Consider the following 17,231-nt stretch of genomic DNA (forward strand, 5'->3'; position numbering starts at 1 on the left):
TACACCAGGGCTGCCCAAGTCCGGTCCAAGAGATCTACTGGCAGGCCAGGTTTTCAGGATATCCACAATGAATATGCATGACAAAGATTTGCCTGCACTGCCTTCTTGGTATGCAAATCTCTCTCATGCATATTCATTGTGGATATCCTGAAAACCTGGCCTGCCAGTAGATCTCAAGGACCAGACTTGGGCAGCCCTGCACTAAACAAAGCCTGAAGAAGTAAACCTGAAATCTCAAAGCGCTTTAACAACAAAAATTCAAGCTTGAGGACTTGAATGTCCTTAAGCACTGTACCTCCTTCTACAGGAACTGTGGTCTTCTTTGCCATCCACCTTAGATTTATTTTGTTCTTTCTATGGAATCACTCCCAAGAAAAAGGAAGAACTAGCCAATAGTTAGGGGTGAGTCATTTTACTCAGACTCCTCTGAGTGACCCTGCTCAACAACTAAATGATAATAATAATAATCCTAATCCTATTTTAATGGAGCAAAAATTCTCAGCAGAATTACCCCATGCTCTATAGCAGTGTTCTTCAACCTTTTTACACCTATGGACTGGTGGAAATAAAAGAATTATTTTGTAGACCGGCACAGGGACCGGCGGTTGAAGAATATCGGGCCAAGTCGTGGGCCAGACCCTGCCCATCTCCACCCCAAACCCTGCCCCCATAATAGTACTAATTATAACACCATTTTTTCCATTCATTTTTCATATATACACACACAATATAATCTTATTAACACATAATGGTTAACCACAAAATTAAACTACACAAAGCTATACTCCTAAATTTGCCATTGGTGATTATATTTGATTGTAAACTACACAAAGCGCACTGTATGCTTCTCAACAATCATTCCTACCGGAAAACAGATAACCTCTTTGCAAATATGGGACCAAAAACTAAAAGTACTAGTATATACAAACAAAACCCTAAGATGCAAGACTCTGCATGCAGTACAACCCAAAAGAAACAAATGCATTTCTTCTTGAACAGTGCAAAATACAGACAGCAGATGTACGTGCCGGCCATGTGGACCGACAGCAAATTCCTACGGACCGGCACCAGTCCACGGACCGGTGGTTAAAGAACACTTCTCTATAGAGACACAGTTTTCCAACTGGTTCAGGAGCTTTCTCCAAGATTCAAAAGTCTCACAGTTCAATTGTCACCATCTGCTGAAAACAGAGAAATACTGAATAGCTAAGGTTGCACAATGGCCCTTATAGGGCACAGTTCAGAGCTCTTGTTATATTCTTTCATCTGCTGGTTGTTGGACATAAGCCACAGGTCCTGGTCTGGTCTGGATGCTAAGGAAATGAGCATTATGAAACTTTCAGACACTGTTGCTAGAGCTGGATTTGTATTGGTAACCAAAGGTGAAAGACTCTAACCCTACACTATCCCCCCTTTTTACGAAACCGCGCTAGTGGTTTTTAACGCCGGGAGCCGTGCTGAATGCTGTACGCTGCTCCCGACGTTCACAGAGTTCCTATGAGCGTCGAGAGCTGCGTGCAGCGTTCAGCGTGGCTCCCGACATTAAAAACTGCTAGCACAGTTTCGTAAAAGGGGGCCTATATCAAGCTAATGAATACACTTCTCCCTCCGTATTCGCGGTGGGTGTGGGCGGAACATAGCTGCGAATACGAAAAAAACGCAAATAACTTTTTATATGTTATTTGCGGTTTTGTGTAAACGCCATCGCTTTTACCATTGAAACTGCGAATAACTTTTCAACTGTTATTCGCAGTTTTTGGAAAAAAAGGCACTATTATTACTATTTGTGGTGGTTGGAAGGGGAGAAAAGCTTGCAAGGCCGAAGAGAATGATGATGCACCCACTCCCCAATACAGAATTACTCGGATCGAAAAAGGAAGGGGGAGCAAGCATTTAAATCCAAATTTATGTACCCCATTAAACCAAACAACGGAAAAAAACAGAAAACATAAACGAAGACAATAATTCCCAAACCTAAAGGTAGTGAATGCTGAAAGCTGGAGAGAATGGCTTTCGTTAAGTTTCTAGCTTGCTCTCTCCTGACCACCCCCCTGTGTGGTGCGTGCCAAAGTGCGCACTCTGCAGTTTGGCGGCTGAACAAGAAGTCGAGAAATATGTGTTTTCCTCCTTGTCACCGCGAATTACAGTGCTGGGAAGCGTAAAGGCAAGGTTTGTTAACGCAGCAAAAAAAACATAACTACCCCCCCAACCCCAAGTCTGAAAGGATGTCGGATGATCAGGAAGCGGGGGGGGGGTGGTGGGGGGAGGGGATGGCAGGGCCTGCCCCGCTTGCACCTGCTATCCACAGTGACTGACCTGGGTGTCTGCCTGTGTTGGAGTTACTGGGAAGTAGAGATTTTGAGGGTGAAAGATTTTAAGCAGCGATTTTGTGGGAGAAAGCATGGAAGCAGCGATTTTCAGCGTGAATGTTGGTAAGCGCTAAACTTTTTTATCGGTACAGTAAAAGCAAAGGAACTTTACTCATGATGTAATTTTGGGGGGCGGAGTCAGCATCCGAAAAATCGTAAATAAGCAAAACCGCGAGTGCAGAAACCACGAATATGGAGGGAGAAGTGTACACAGATAATATTCCTTCACCTTGAGAAAGTAAAGCTGTGAAAGAGCCTGTGTGTTGTCTTCTTTTAGCTTCTTACCTGTTCCTTCCACAATAAACTCTTTCTCTGTCATGCCCATCACGGATCTAAGATACATCGAGCAGCTCACAAGTCCATCAATAAGCTCCCGCCAGAGCTGCAAGCTGCAAGACAAAAGAGGAGCCTCAGTTTGGACAGTTTTCACCTCTTCAGACTTAAATAGTGTCATTTTATAAGGGAGCATCTATACGGCCCTCATTTTTAAAAGAGAAAAGTGTGTCAAAAGTGGTAGATGGTATGAGGGCCAAAAGTCAAATCTCCTCGAATAATAATAAGCTGTTAATGATTTTAACAGGAGTTGCCATCCAACAAATAACATATAACTGGAAAGACTACAGGGGGTTGAATTACTGTTTCTGGTGGAGTTCGGTGTATCATGTGTATGAAATGGAAAAAACATTGGCGATTAAGAGAGGATATTATAAGAAATTTAAAGATGTGTGGGGACCATTACCGTAATTGATTACTATAATAAATAATTGAATTTATCCCCATTTAGTATGTATAGGGTGGGAGGGTGGATGGGTGGGTTTTATGACATTAGGATGAGTAGTTACAAAAATATTTGGAAAGGGAGGGAGGGGAGGTAATTTATGGTATAAGATGATTGTAAAGTTTCAAGTGAAGAATGTATAGTATGACTTGATTTATTGTACACTTGTTTGTATAATGTAAAAAGGAATAAAGATATATAAAAAAAATTTTCACGGGAAAACATTCAAGCTGCGATTTTTGAAACTCAGATTTGAGAAAGCTTTCTCCGCAGTTTGTCTAAATCGTGAGGGGGCAGGCCCAGAATTTGGACTTTTTTTCAGAGGTAATGAAACAAGATAAAAAATGTCTTATCTGGGCCTGTTTCAATCACAACTATGTCACATAAAGGTGTCCTAACTGACCATCTGACCACTGGATGGATTAATGCATGACCCCTCTCCTCCTTAATCTCCCAGTGGTACTGACCCCTTCCCACTCTCCAAAAATGTGACAGGGACAGTAGATACTGGGCTCTGTGACAGCTTCTGATATTAAGGCCATTCTTATAGCAGCAAGCTGGTCCCAGGAGTAGTATAGTAGACTATAGACTAGAAAGGGACTTAGATCCATATCCCACTCTAACTAGTACACTCATGGTGGACATTGTGAGCCTTCCAAAACCCACAAAATGCCATGTATAGATAGGAAACACCTGCCGATCTGAGTGCTTTTGTAGTGGGGTATGGTTAGATACAGTGGGTTCACAATATAAAATAAGAGTATAAAATATAAATAATTTTATTTGGAACATCTATGAGGGCAAAAAGTCAAATTTTGGCAAAAAATAACAAACTTTTGTTTATAATGATGGGAGCTGCCATGCAGCTTATTTTAAAGAATTGGAAAAATTGGGATAGATTAAATTATTCATTCTGGTGGGAATCCCCATATAATATCTTTAAAATGGAAAAGTTTATGGTCATTTAGAAGGGTTATTATAAAAAATTTATGGAAGTTTGGGAACCATTAACTAAATATTGTAAAGATTGATTTATTTGTATAATTTGGGGAAAACATGCACATCCAGGGAGGCATTTGTTAAGAAATATAGAAGGGTTGATTACAAGTATTTTATGAGATGTTTGTAAATTGAAATGGGTGGGAAAAAATAAGTTTTGTCTTTATTCTATTAAGAATATTGTGCTGTAATGATATTAATTTATGTAAATGCATCATCTTTTGTGCACAATTGTAGTTTTAAAAATGAATAAAGAATATTAAAAAAAAATTGACCAAGCACAAAAAAAAAAAAAAGAGTGTTAAGGTTGCCAGATTTCCCAGTCGGAAAATTCGGATCCCTTAGACCCTCCCACCCAGTTCTGCCCATCCCTGCCCTGTAATTCCCTAATCTTGCCCTAGCCCTGCCCCCCGCTGCCTGCTCTTGTCGGGCAGGGAGGAAGTCCACGTATGCCCAACGCGATTTGAGGAAGCTTTTCAAAACCCGGATAAAGTGTCGGGTTTTGAAAAGCCGTCCGGACACCATACACTGCGTCTAACTCAGATTTAATTTTGGTAGGTGATTTTCCCATCAAATGAAATAATTTTATCACAGCCTGATACTCAATTTTGTCCATTTTTTATAAAGTGGCGCAGTTGTTCATTTCAAAAGGCTGACACAACAAAACCAGATGCCAGATTGACTAAAAAATCTAGCTGTAGATGTTTGTCAAAGCCATCTGTCAGACAGCTATAGAACCACGAGAAACTGAAAGGGGATAGATTTAGAACCAATGCTAGGAAGTTCTTTTTCACTCAGAGGGTGGTGGACACCTGGAATGCACTACCAGAGGTTGTGATAGGACAGAGTACACTACAGGGTTTCAAGGAAGGATTGGATAAATTCCTGAAGGACAGGGGGATTGAGGGATACAGATAGAGGTAGAGATAGGTTATAGAAAGAGTATAGATAGAAAAAAAGAAAAAGAGGGATTATAGGGCTTAGACAAGGATCATCTTACAGGTTATAGGCCTGATGGGCCGCCGTGGGTGCGGACTGCTGGGCGCGATGGACTTCTGGTCTGACCCAGCGGAGGCAACTTCTTATGATGCTAATCTTGCTCTTTCTTGGTCAAGCCGGAAACCTTTCAATTGACCCTCGTAAATGCAATCCCAGCCCTATTTGTGCATAAATTAGTATGCACATTTGCTTAATGCACAGGTTTACATGCAGAAAGGATGGACGCTTTTTAAATAGGCCATTTAAGCACGAAGTATGATTATTAATATTTTACACTGAAGCTTTGGAAACATTTATAGCATTGCAACACCTGGTAATATGTGTCATCTTCCACTCAGGGGGGGGGAGAGAATTGGGGGGTGCAGGGGTAGGATGGAATAGGTCATATAGAAATGTATATTGATGCTGAAAGGCATCGATAAAATAGAGCAGGAAAATAAATTATTTACATTGTCCAACGCGACACGGACAAGAGGACATGGTTTGAAGCTAAGGGGGGACAAGTCCAGGACAAATGCCAGGAAGTTCTGCTTTACACAGCGAGTGGTAGACGCCTGGAATGCTCTCCCAAAGGAGGTTATTAAGGAATCCACTGTGCTAGGATTCAAAGGCAAATTAGATGCACATCTCCTTACGAGAGGCATAGAGGGATATGGGTGACTAAAACTACATCAGGTGTATACCTGACTGGGCCTCCGCGTGTGCGGATCACCAGACTTGATGGACCATGGGTCTGATCTAGAGATGGCAGTTCTTATGTTCTTATGAAGGAATGATAGAAATATGTATGTAAATTTCATAATTTATTATAATTTGATTAATTACTTCAATACAATGTGAATGGGAAGGGGAAGTGGGGGAAGGGAGGTGGGGGAGCAGGGAGTTGATATGGGTCATATGGAAATATATTTTGGAGGAATGATAGAAATATGTATGAAAATATCATAATTGTGAATCTATTTGAAATGAAAATCTATTTGTATTATATTAATTTATTTTCTTCAATAAAATGTTATAAATTAAGTGGAAAACCAGGGATGTCTGTGTGGAAATATCTTTGAAAATTCTTTGAAGGGAGGAATTAAATGTGAGAAGTGGCTTAGTGGCTAGAGCTGCTGAGTTCAATCCCAGCCTGTTCTTTGGGCACAAGTCACTTAACAGTCCATTGCCCCAGATACCACAGTTAAGATTGTGAGCCTGCTGGGTCAGATAGGGAAGATATGATAGAGATGTTTAAATACCTATGTGGCGTAAATGCGCATGAGAGGGCACAGGATGAAGTTAAGAGGTGACAGGCTCAGGAGTAATCTAAGGAAATACTTTTTTACAGAAAGGGTGGTAGATGCATGGAACAGTCTCCTGGAAGAGGTTGTAGAAACAGAGAGGGCCTGGGATAGGCACGTGGGATCTCTTAGAGAGAGGAAGAGATAATGGTTACTGTAGATGGGAAGACTGGATGAGCCATTTGGCCTTTATCTGCCATCATGTTTCTATGTTACTAAAGTTCTATGACCTCACAATGCAGGTGTAAAGAGCCTTAGCCAATAGGAAGAGGAGGAGATAGTGGATGGAACATTTGGCCTTTATCTGCCATCATGTTTCTATGTTACTAAAGTTCTATGACCTCACAATGCAGGTGTAAAGAGCCTTAGCCAATAGGGAGAGGAGGAGATAGTGGATGCTGTGGATGGAACATTTGGCCTTTATCTGCCATCATGTTTCTATGTTTTTATTTAGTACTATTCAGTGTACTGTAAACTGCTTTGGGTGAATCTCTTCTTGAAAAAGGCAATTAATAAATCTAAACAGATATGCTAGGAGGAACAATAAATCAACTGTTGAGGTGTGTGTGGTAGGCATGTTTGGAATCTATAGCCTAGCTCAGGGGTTGGGAACTCCGGTCCTCGAGAGCCGTATTCCAGTCGGGTTTTCAGGATTTCCCCAATGAATATGCATTGAAAGCAGTGCATGCAAACAGATCTCATGCATATTCATTGGGGAAATCATGAAAACCCGACTGGAATACGGCTCTCGAGGATCGGAGTTCCCTACCCCTGGCCTAGCTGAATGTGGCTATAAGGCTTCATAGGATACATCTGTTTCCCTTTGAGGGACTTACCATATTAGATACTGGAGCACGATGTGTGGTTTCTCTGACGGAAAACCCATTTCTAATATGCTCTTATTTAATTGGAACAGAACTGCCTCACGTGTTTCATCCTCTGGAAGCGACATTATGGCCTAATGGAGGAAATTGCAAATTGTAAACACATTCTGTTTCTGTCAAGATAATGGGACTAAAGTGCTAAGTGTGATAAATGCACCACAGAAACCTATGGACCCAATATTCAGTGTTATTTAGCTGACCAGGAATGGCTCCTGGCCGGCTAAATAGCATATAGCAAGCCATCCACTGGTATTTAGTGAGGGATAGCCAATGATCTCACACTGAATATCCCGGTCTCTGGATTGGCTAAGTTCAGCAGCCAAAGACAACTGCTAAAAGGGTGGTATATCTCTGGCAATTGAGACTTAGTTGGCCAGCCGGTGAATATTGGCATAGCTGGCTATGTCTTGGACTGCCAAAAATAGACCAGAAATTCAATGCTAAGGCTAGATACAGTGCCAGCCCTGAATTTCCAATAGTCGGAAAAGGCAAGTAATACATCTAAAATCCAAATCTGCTGGTTGACTTCTTGATGCTCACATGCTAACCATCTACCATGTGCTAAGCCTTTATACACATCTCACAATAAGCTTTTAGGAAACATGCCATCATACCTCCACCTACCACCTTCACATATAATAATAATAATAATAACTTTATTTTTGTATACCGCCATACCCAAGGAGTTCACATTTGTTTATCAAAAAAAAATTACAAGTGGTCACTACACATTCCAGGCCTTGTTTAGAAACACTTGCTTATCTATTCTCCATAAATCTTACTATCTTGAAACTCTCACAAGAGTTGGTGGAGGTCAGTTTGATGGCTGGGTATGAGCCACTTCTAGCTCAAATAGGTCAAACTTTGGCTGCCTTTGCAGAAGTCAGTCTGGCTGAGATACATAAGACTAAGGTAGATTCAAGATCTGCTGCCTGAAACCTAGATCTTTGCTCTTCTGGATTAATCAAAGAAGACTGAGCTGGTCATCTACAAATATGCCTTCATGTTTAAAAGAACGGATTACTTGTCCATCCCTTAAAAAAATCTTCAAATGAGAAATTTGAGCACTGTGTTTCTGACCATTGTCCAGACAAGGTGAGTCACAACTCAGAAAGAATAAATTTAATAAAATCAGACAAGTTATGGCAAAGTATAAAAACAAAACAGAAACAGGAACCAACAAAATACAGATAAAATACTGATGGCAATAATTCTATTAAGCAGGATATAAAGGGGGGAGGTCATAGATCCCCTATGTATGAGACACCCCTTGCTTGGGAACCTGAAAGACACTAATATGTATATAAAAAGATGGAACTGAAAGATAGAAATGCTTCAGAGATTTGGACATGTTTTTCTGTTACCAATGAAGCAAAGATGTTGGTCTAATGTCTGGAAAAACAAGATGTTGAAGTGAGTGACAGTCATAACATAACAATTGACTGTAGATAAAAGTTATAAAAACAACTTATGAATAACAGAACAAATGCTAGGGGTCAGACTGCTCATTTGACGAGGACCTCTTGCCCAAATTCTTTGAGTGTGGCTGTTGTCGAGATAGGCTCCCCAGCCCTTCATGGAAGCATCGGTCGTGAGAATTATTGTTGGAGATCTGGGATGACATGAAACTCCTTCCAGAAAATTGCAATGGTTTGTCCACCATTGCATGTCTTCTGTTATAAATGGTTGAGTAAATTTGTTCCATGAGTCGTGTAGAAACCTTTGCAATGGGTTGCATGTGAAGTCTTGCTATGGGGATTATATCAACAGACGCTACCTTATGACCCACAAATATCAGTAATTTTCTTGCTCTTTACAATTTGATATGGGCCTAACTGAATTATTAGATGAGCTAATACTTGAATTCTGTGTTCTGAGAGATACACCTTTGCATCTTTTGTATTGAACAGTGCTCCAATAAGCTCCATGGGATGAGTAGGCTGTAGCTTGGATTTGGTGGGATGAATGAGAAATCCAAGGGACTGTAGAAGAGTTTTCGTCTTTTGCAGTGCTTGGGAATTTTCTTCAAGGGTTGAACCTATAATTAGCCAATCTAGATATGGAAACAGAGAAAGCCTACTTGCACAAGCAGAGCCTATCACTGTTACTACAATTTTTGTAAAAGTCCTGGGTGCTGAGAGGCCGAATAGTAGAACTTTGTATTGATAATGGTTCTGATGTAGCACAAAACAAAGATATCGATGATGTGAAGGATGTGAAGGATGGATAGGGACATGCAGCTAAGCATCTTGTAAATTGATTGATGAGATCCAGCTGTTTTTCTTTATTAATGGAATGATGGCTGAGACTAACACCTTCTGGAATTTTTCTTTTTTTGATATGTAGGTTTAATTTGCAGAGGTCGAGTACTGGATGGCCCACCCACCCACACACTGTCTTTATCGGTATGAGGAAGTAGTTTGAATTAAACCCCAAATGATGTTGATGTGGAGAGACTGGTTCAATTGCTTCAATGCTGAGAAGCCTTTAGATCTTTTCTAATAACAGAAGTTGTTGCTCCTGAGATGGTGGGTGTAATTGTCTCGGCAGATGATAAGGGGGAAAGTGTTTTGAAATTTAATCTGTACCCCTTCCTGATTATGGATCATACCCAAATGTCTGTGGTTATTTTCTCCCAAGTGCTGTAAAAATAATGAAGACAACCTCCTAGTGGAATCGAATCCAGTAAAATAATGTCAAAAAGATGGCATTGATTTATTTTGAAGACTCAAAGTTGATCTTTGTTATTTTCTATTTCAAAATCCCTTGGTGGAAGACTGGGCAGCATGGGCGCACAGGCTTCTGATGAGAATACTGCTTATTATAATGATTTTATTTACGTGGAACATGAAACTTTATTACTTGAAAAATATGGGAGCTTTCTGTACACCGATGGAGGTTCCTCAATGTTGTCATCCTCCAGCATATCAAGAGTCATACAATCCTCTTTAATAGAGCTGATGAGTTGTTTCACCTTATCTCCAAATGTATTCCTAAGACAAAGAGTATCTGCAACTTTATCATGAACATCAGATCGGAGGGCAGAGGATTTTAGCCATGCCAGTTATCTGGTAGAAATAGCTACCACTGCTCCTCTGACTGCTGTGCCCTAAGAGTCATGCGCTCCACAGATGATTTTTTTTAACACTCTTCAAAATCAGTCAACATTTTCTCAAATGGAGATTTGGATTGTGATGGAAGATTTTCAATCTGTGATTTTAACTGGTCCAATAAGATGTAAAGAAATTGTGTGTAATTAAACTGTTGTATGGCAATCCTAGCTTGGAGCATTGCATTCTGATAGTTGCGACGTCTCTTGAGGTCCATAAGGCATAGATCTTTTGGAGAAGGGGTGTTGGAAAAATCTCAAGAAGTTTGGTCTTGGAGTATGAGATGTACAGTGTCCGCATCTATGAGACAAACTTGGTTCCTTTTGTTACATAGAGCATTTTGGACCCCAGTTCGATTACAAAAGTTAGATACCTCTAAGTCTAATAGATGCTGCCACTGTAATCTTGAAGCAGGGACTCTAGATCATTTATTATTTTATTGTCCCTTTATTATGGCCTTTTGGAAATCAATTTGGCCCCAAATTAATTGTTTATTGGAGAATCATGTGGCATTATCCTATGATACGATTTTATTCGGTATGTCAATGAGAACAAAGAGCCAAATTTCATCAAAGAATAATAAACTTTTAATGATTATGTCAGGAGTCGCCATACAACAGATCACAAGTATTTGGAAAAATTGGAGTAGACTTAATTATAACTTCTGGTGGAATTCGATATGTCATATTTACAAAATGGAGAGAACAATAGCTGTGCAAAAAGAGAATTTTAATAAATTTAAAGAGATATGGGGGCCATTAACAAAATATTGCAATGAGTAGATACCATTTTACATTATAAATACAATTTAAGGTAGAAGGGATGGGAGGGGGGAATTTAAATTTATTAATGATTAGATCACTAGGAAAGATTATGGATGTGACATATTTGATTGAATGTAAGACTGAAAGGGAGGGAGGGATGGGATAAAATTTTTATCTATTAGTATCATAAATGATAAAATTTCTTATTGACAAATGTTTAATATATATATGTATTTGTTGTAAGATGAAAAATGAATAAAGAATTAAAAAAAAAGAAGTTTTATCTTTTCTCATCGTAAATTTACCCCCTCTTTTACTAAGGCGCGATAACCAATTTAGTGCACGCTAACGATTAGCGCATGCTAAATGCTAACATGCCCATTATATTCTATGGACACATTAGAATTTAGCACGCATGCTAAATTGGTTAGCGTGCCTCAGTAAAAGGGCCCCTTAATAACTACCGACTGAAGTGGTAACTGTGATTTTCCATGTCCTAAATTGTCTTGCACTTTATATTTATATTTAGTTGTATGTCTAGAGTATAAAAAGTAGACCAGTGTCTTTCAAACATTTTTTTAGCTTCAAAACCAACAAAAAATTAAAATTGAGAGTTATTTATTTACATTTCTTTAAGCTATGTATGGGTAATTGTAATAATGGTGAAACTAATCCCCTCTTTTACTAAGGTATGCTAAACCAAAACCAATTGGAGGGAATTTTTTTTCACTCAGAGAATAGTTAAGCTCTGGAACGCATTGCCAGAGGATGTGGTAAGAGCGGATAGCATAGCTGGTTTTAAGAAAAGTATGGACAAGTTCCTGGAGGAAAAGACCATAGTCTGTTTGAGAAAAACACAGTGGAAGCCACTGCTTGCCCTGTATTGGTAGCATGGAATATTGCTACACCTTGGGTTTTGGCCAAGTACTAGTGACCTGGATTGGTCACCGTGAGAACAGGCTACTGGGCTTGATGGACCATTGGTCTGACCCAGTAAGGCTATTCTTATGTTCTTATGTTACAAGACTGTGTTTGGGGTATGGATGTTACAACCACAGTCAATGTCTCAGGTCCTGTCAGCCACAGGGCTACCTCAAAACTTTTGAACCAAAAGACTGCTCATTGTATGCCTGGCCCTGTGAAGTAACAGGGTGTAGGATTTCTCTTTTTGAGTTAATAAAGAATTTTCCTTTACCTTCTCTGCTCGTGTCTAGCTGTTTGTGTACTGGCCCAGACCCCCTGTTAGAGAAGGTAAGAATTGTACATAAATACAGGTTGGAATTTGTCCTATTTGTAAAATTTTTGCTATAATTAAACTTTTGTTGTTTGTCAGTATAAGGATAACAGTTATAGGTGTGAGTGAAAACAGAGGTTTAGGGGAAATTCATCAAAGGGCGATAAGCACATTAGAATGCACAACAGTGATAGCGCATGCAAACCGCTAGAGATGCTCATTATTTTATTTATATTTTTTTTACGAGGATGAAGTTGACTGTGCATTTTTGAAAACATGTTCATTTTACTATAATTACCAAATTATTTTGGATGGTAAATTAATCCAAATAAATAAATAATAAAACAGAATGTGGCCGTCCCCTCGAGAGGGTCCTGGAAATCCTCAAAAGGGTTCAGGTCCTCAACGAGGCCGACATGCTCCTCAGACTACAAATCCTCATCCCAAGACACCCGCAGGCGCTTGGACAAGGGAGGAGGAGGAGGAGGGGACGCCAAAGAAGAAGAGGGAGGCAAAGCCACAGGGGGTGCGGAGGAAACCCCACTCCCCGAAACCCCATGGATGCACGGGACCCCCCCCAGTCGCCTGAAAATAGGCTCTGCATAAAGAAAAAATTAAATCGGGGGAAAAAACCCTGGGGGTCCCAAGGGGACCCAGCAGAAACCTGCCCCTGTTTTTCCAATACAGGGGGAAGGTCACCTGAGGTTGCACACAAAATGGAGGGACCAGACTGAGAAAATGGTGAAGTTCCCGCCAAAAATGCTCCCTCCAGGGCCTGTAGCAGCTGAAAAACCTGAACAGTCCCAGCCGCTAAAACAGGCAAGTTAGCATCAGCTGTTAAAAAATCAGCTGAGAGGGAATCCTTTGTATTCTGACCGTCGGCGGTCAAGGGAATCCCTCCGTGGGCGGTGGAAGAAGACCAGGCTTCTCCGCTGCTCCTAGACGACTCGCGAGGCACTATCGGCCTGCAGCCGCTGCTGACAGAGCTCTTCCACCGCACCGGCCTGAACATTGCTTGCACAGGCAGGCCATGAGTGCCTCACACCTGGAGCACAATGAGCACTTTTTCCCTTGTGAAGTGCTCTTTGCTCCATACGCGACCTAGGTAGAAATAAAGTGCCGGTTAAATGAAAAATATAGTAAAATACAGTGAAATTAAAGGGAAACCCTTTAGACCAGCACTACCTCAGGATTTTTTTTTTTTTCTGAACAGACTCCACAGGCTCTCAAAGCAATATGCCTTGCTTGATTTAGGGGGCAAGGCTTATTGCTGAGGCTAGTCTAAAAAAATGTGGGGAGATGGAGGAAGTGGGGGGTGGGACCCCGCTCGAGACCCGCTGGGTTTGACACCCCTGAGGTCGGACGGACCCCCAAACAGGGCCCACCCAAGCTCTGTCCAGCCAAAAACAGGGACTAGAAAACCCCCTAAACAAATTCCAACAGCCCTACCAAGGGGGATGGGTACAGCTCACTCAACACCTGCTGGATACTGAAAGAAAACTGATGAGAATAGAGAAGGGGATATCTTATGTACTATTCCAGTTTTGTTTTCAGTCTCCACCTGCTGGTCATGATTAGATATATACCCATTCGTAAAGATTAACCTCTACTGGTCTGGAGAGTGTTAAAGAATACTGGCTTTGCTGGGACAACAATATTCCTTTCAGTTTATTCACTAGGTTATAATGCATAAAACATTAGGAAGTTACAGGAATTTGTTGTCAATGTACAGGCAGTCCCTGAGTTACAGACACCCGATTTAAGTACTACTCGTACTTAAGACCATTGAAGTTGAAGCTTCATTTGATTTCAATGAGCAGTATTTCCAGTGACATAGACTCCTAAACTTCTCCTGCAGCAGATTCAGAAATAATGCTTGTATGGCTGGGAGCAGAGATAAGCAGCAAGAATCTTAAAATTGTTTTTATTATGTATAATTCACTTGTTGTAAGAATCAAAAATGAATAAAGATTTATAAAAAAAAAAATTTTTTATCAACACAACTAATATACTACTTTATCCTAAAGCAAAAAATAAATAAATAAATAGAATTTTTTTTTTTTCTAAAAAAAAAATAAATCTACAAGTTCTGAGTTACATACAAATCTGACTTAAGCAAAGCTTTAAAAACGTAACTCATTCTTAACCCGGGGACTGCCTGTTCAGCAGTAAGAAACTGGTCCCAAGTGTGAGAGATACTGGAGGCACCCTTTCTCAGAGATGAATATCATTCTGAATGCTAGGGAACATTTCACTTCTGTTCCATTATGATTTTTGCTGTTTAATTTCATTCGTGGATCGAATAACAATACAAGCATCTTCCTGGGCATCTTTAAATATTAATGACAATAAACACCATGCATGATATCACTCACTGAGTTTTGTAATTTTAGTGACAGGACCACTCTTCATCCTAATACCACCATGGAACCAAGTACTCAGCTAACCACTAGTTAATGACTGCAACAGACTCTATCTACCTCATGACATCTTTCATCAAACCTTTTTAGCTCTCTTGTTGTATATATTTTCCCCTTAAAGTTCATTCAATGTACCTCCCACAGCACCACAGAGTTGTAACAAACTACCACTTTAATTCACTCAAGAAAACCGTTCAAAAACTCCGAATCATACAAAACTCAGCGGTGCGACTGATTTTCGGACTAAAGAAATGGGACCACATAACCCCCTACTACCAAATACTCCACTGGTTGCCCCTGGAGGCAAGTATATTGTTCAAATTTGCATGTCTCTGTTTCAAATCCACTCTCAGTTTGGCCCCTCTGTACTTGGTCTCCCACTTCAAACTAGACCGCTCCACCAGGCCTACACACAGAATACGCATGTTCAGCAACCCTATAATAAAAACCTGCCGATACAAAAGATTCCTTGACAGAACGCTTTGCCTTCCAAGCAAGCTTACAGAACGACTAGCTAAGCAGCACCATCATGCACTCTTCATCCTACCTCAACTTCAGAAAACTAATCAAAACCGACCTCTTCAACCGATTCGTGACCAGGAATGCCTAAAGTCTTCACTACTTCCCCTCACTGTAAGACCTATCCTCCTGGGCGTGGCTTCGCAGTGCATGAAAATGGCTGGGTAGAGGATTAGCTCCGTTGTGACAGGCAAATTTTATTGAGATTTCAGCAGTTAAAATTAATGAATAGCGAGTGAAAGGAGAGAGTTTAAATAAGAAATGGCTTCGGGTAAACCCAGTAAAAGTACTCCGACGAATTCAGGAACGGGAAGTAAAAAAAGAACAAAAATGGATTTGGTATCCCCGACAGCGATCCCGTTACCTCTAGATGAAATTGAAAACCGGGATTTGATGAACGAGCTACAGAAGATCAAAGAAATAGTAAGCGATAACGCTAAAAATATAAAAGAAGTGAAGGAGGAAATAGAGAGTTTGACAAATAGAATGCAGGCAGTTGACTTCAAAATTGAACAGTTAGAAAAGCGCGCCGAAAAATCTGAGGCAGAAGCGCTGGTATGTAAAAAAGATCATAGGGAAATAGAGGCGTTAAAAAAGGACTTTGAAGATTTGTCAAACCGTGAACGAAGAAATAATCTGCGTCTGATTGGGATACCTGAGGGGATTGAACAAAATGATCCTATTCAATTTGTGACTAATTTTATCCCAAAGATTTTACCGTTTAAAAGCTCTTTTCCTTTAGAGGTAGAAAGAGCACATCGGATACCTATGAAAAGATCAAATAGCCAGAAAGGTCCCCGTCCACTAATTTTTAAGCTGCTAAGACATCAGCAGGTGGTAGAGATTATAAAGCTGGCTAAAGCAAACAAGGATCTTAAATGTCAGGACTCTAAGATCTTTATAGTGCTTGACTTTGCAAAAGCTACGGCATACAGAAGAAAACAGCTTTTGGATTTAAGACCTAAACTTAGAGCATTGGGGGCAAGATTTGGATTAATATACCCTGGGTATATTATGAGGGTAACTTATGAGAATAAAACTTATAATTTTGAAGAAGTAGTCAAATTAAAGGAATTTCTAGATCAATATGATTTGCCTATGGATTCATGAAAGTAAATGGATACTGTAATTAATATGTACTGAGTTTGATTTTTGGATTATATTTTTGTGGTGAAAGTTTGAAGATATTATAAAAGAAAAAAAAAAAAAAAGGAGAAAAGGAGAAAATATTTTTAAGAAAAATGATTGCAGTTATGGTTGAAAAAGGATCAATATTTCAAGCATGATCAGAAGAGTGGATAGGTGGAAGGCTTACTGTAATGTAAGGTTGGATTGTCATTAATATGGGAAAATATATGATATGTGATGGATATCTAAGTGATAAAGAGGAAAGAGGAACTTTAAGGAGAAAATAAGAATGAAAGAAAAGAAGATGTGAAAAGAAGAAAATGTGGTGGAACTTATATGAAGAGAAGAGAATATAAGGATCATTTATAAGATTTGGATGGATTCCTAAAAGTGAATTTATAATTTACATCTGAGCGAGACTGAGATAACAGACTGAGGATACAAAAATGCTACATTGGAGAAGTGTGGAATCTTAAAATATAATAGGATGGAAATATAGTAAATCTTGGTGTAAAGTGTTCTGACTGTAAAGATGGATTGTTGGATAAGACTTGATCCTTACTTAAATTTATAATTTGCATCTGAGAATGACTGATATAAAAGGCTGATGATGCATAAGTACTTCATTTGAGATGGATGGAATAGTAATCTGCAAGAAGATGGAATCGTAAGGAATCTTGGAGTACAATAGAGAGAGTGGGAGAATTGTTTAAAGGATATAGATTGATCTTTATTCAATTTATA

General features: G+C 39.8%; 1 protein-coding gene across 3 annotated transcripts in view; it reads right to left on the reverse strand.

The window, feature by feature from the left end:
* MYCBPAP (MYCBP associated protein) overlaps positions 1 to 17,231 on the reverse strand; it is a 118,768-nt gene that overhangs the window by 20,014 nt on the left and 81,523 nt on the right. For all 3 annotated transcript variants that reach the window (XM_033960156.1, XM_033960155.1, XM_033960154.1), the window contains exons 15-16: positions 7,265 to 7,386; positions 2,655 to 2,758 (exon numbers count right to left, since the gene is read on the reverse strand). In XM_033960156.1, the coding sequence (XP_033816047.1) occupies positions 2,655 to 2,758; positions 7,265 to 7,386 (226 nt within the window). The remainder of the gene's footprint in view (positions 1 to 2,654; positions 2,759 to 7,264; positions 7,387 to 17,231) is intronic.

This window comes from Geotrypetes seraphini, chromosome 10, assembly GCF_902459505.1.
Source record: "Geotrypetes seraphini chromosome 10, aGeoSer1.1, whole genome shotgun sequence".
Lineage (NCBI taxonomy): Eukaryota > Metazoa > Chordata > Amphibia > Gymnophiona > Dermophiidae > Geotrypetes > Geotrypetes seraphini.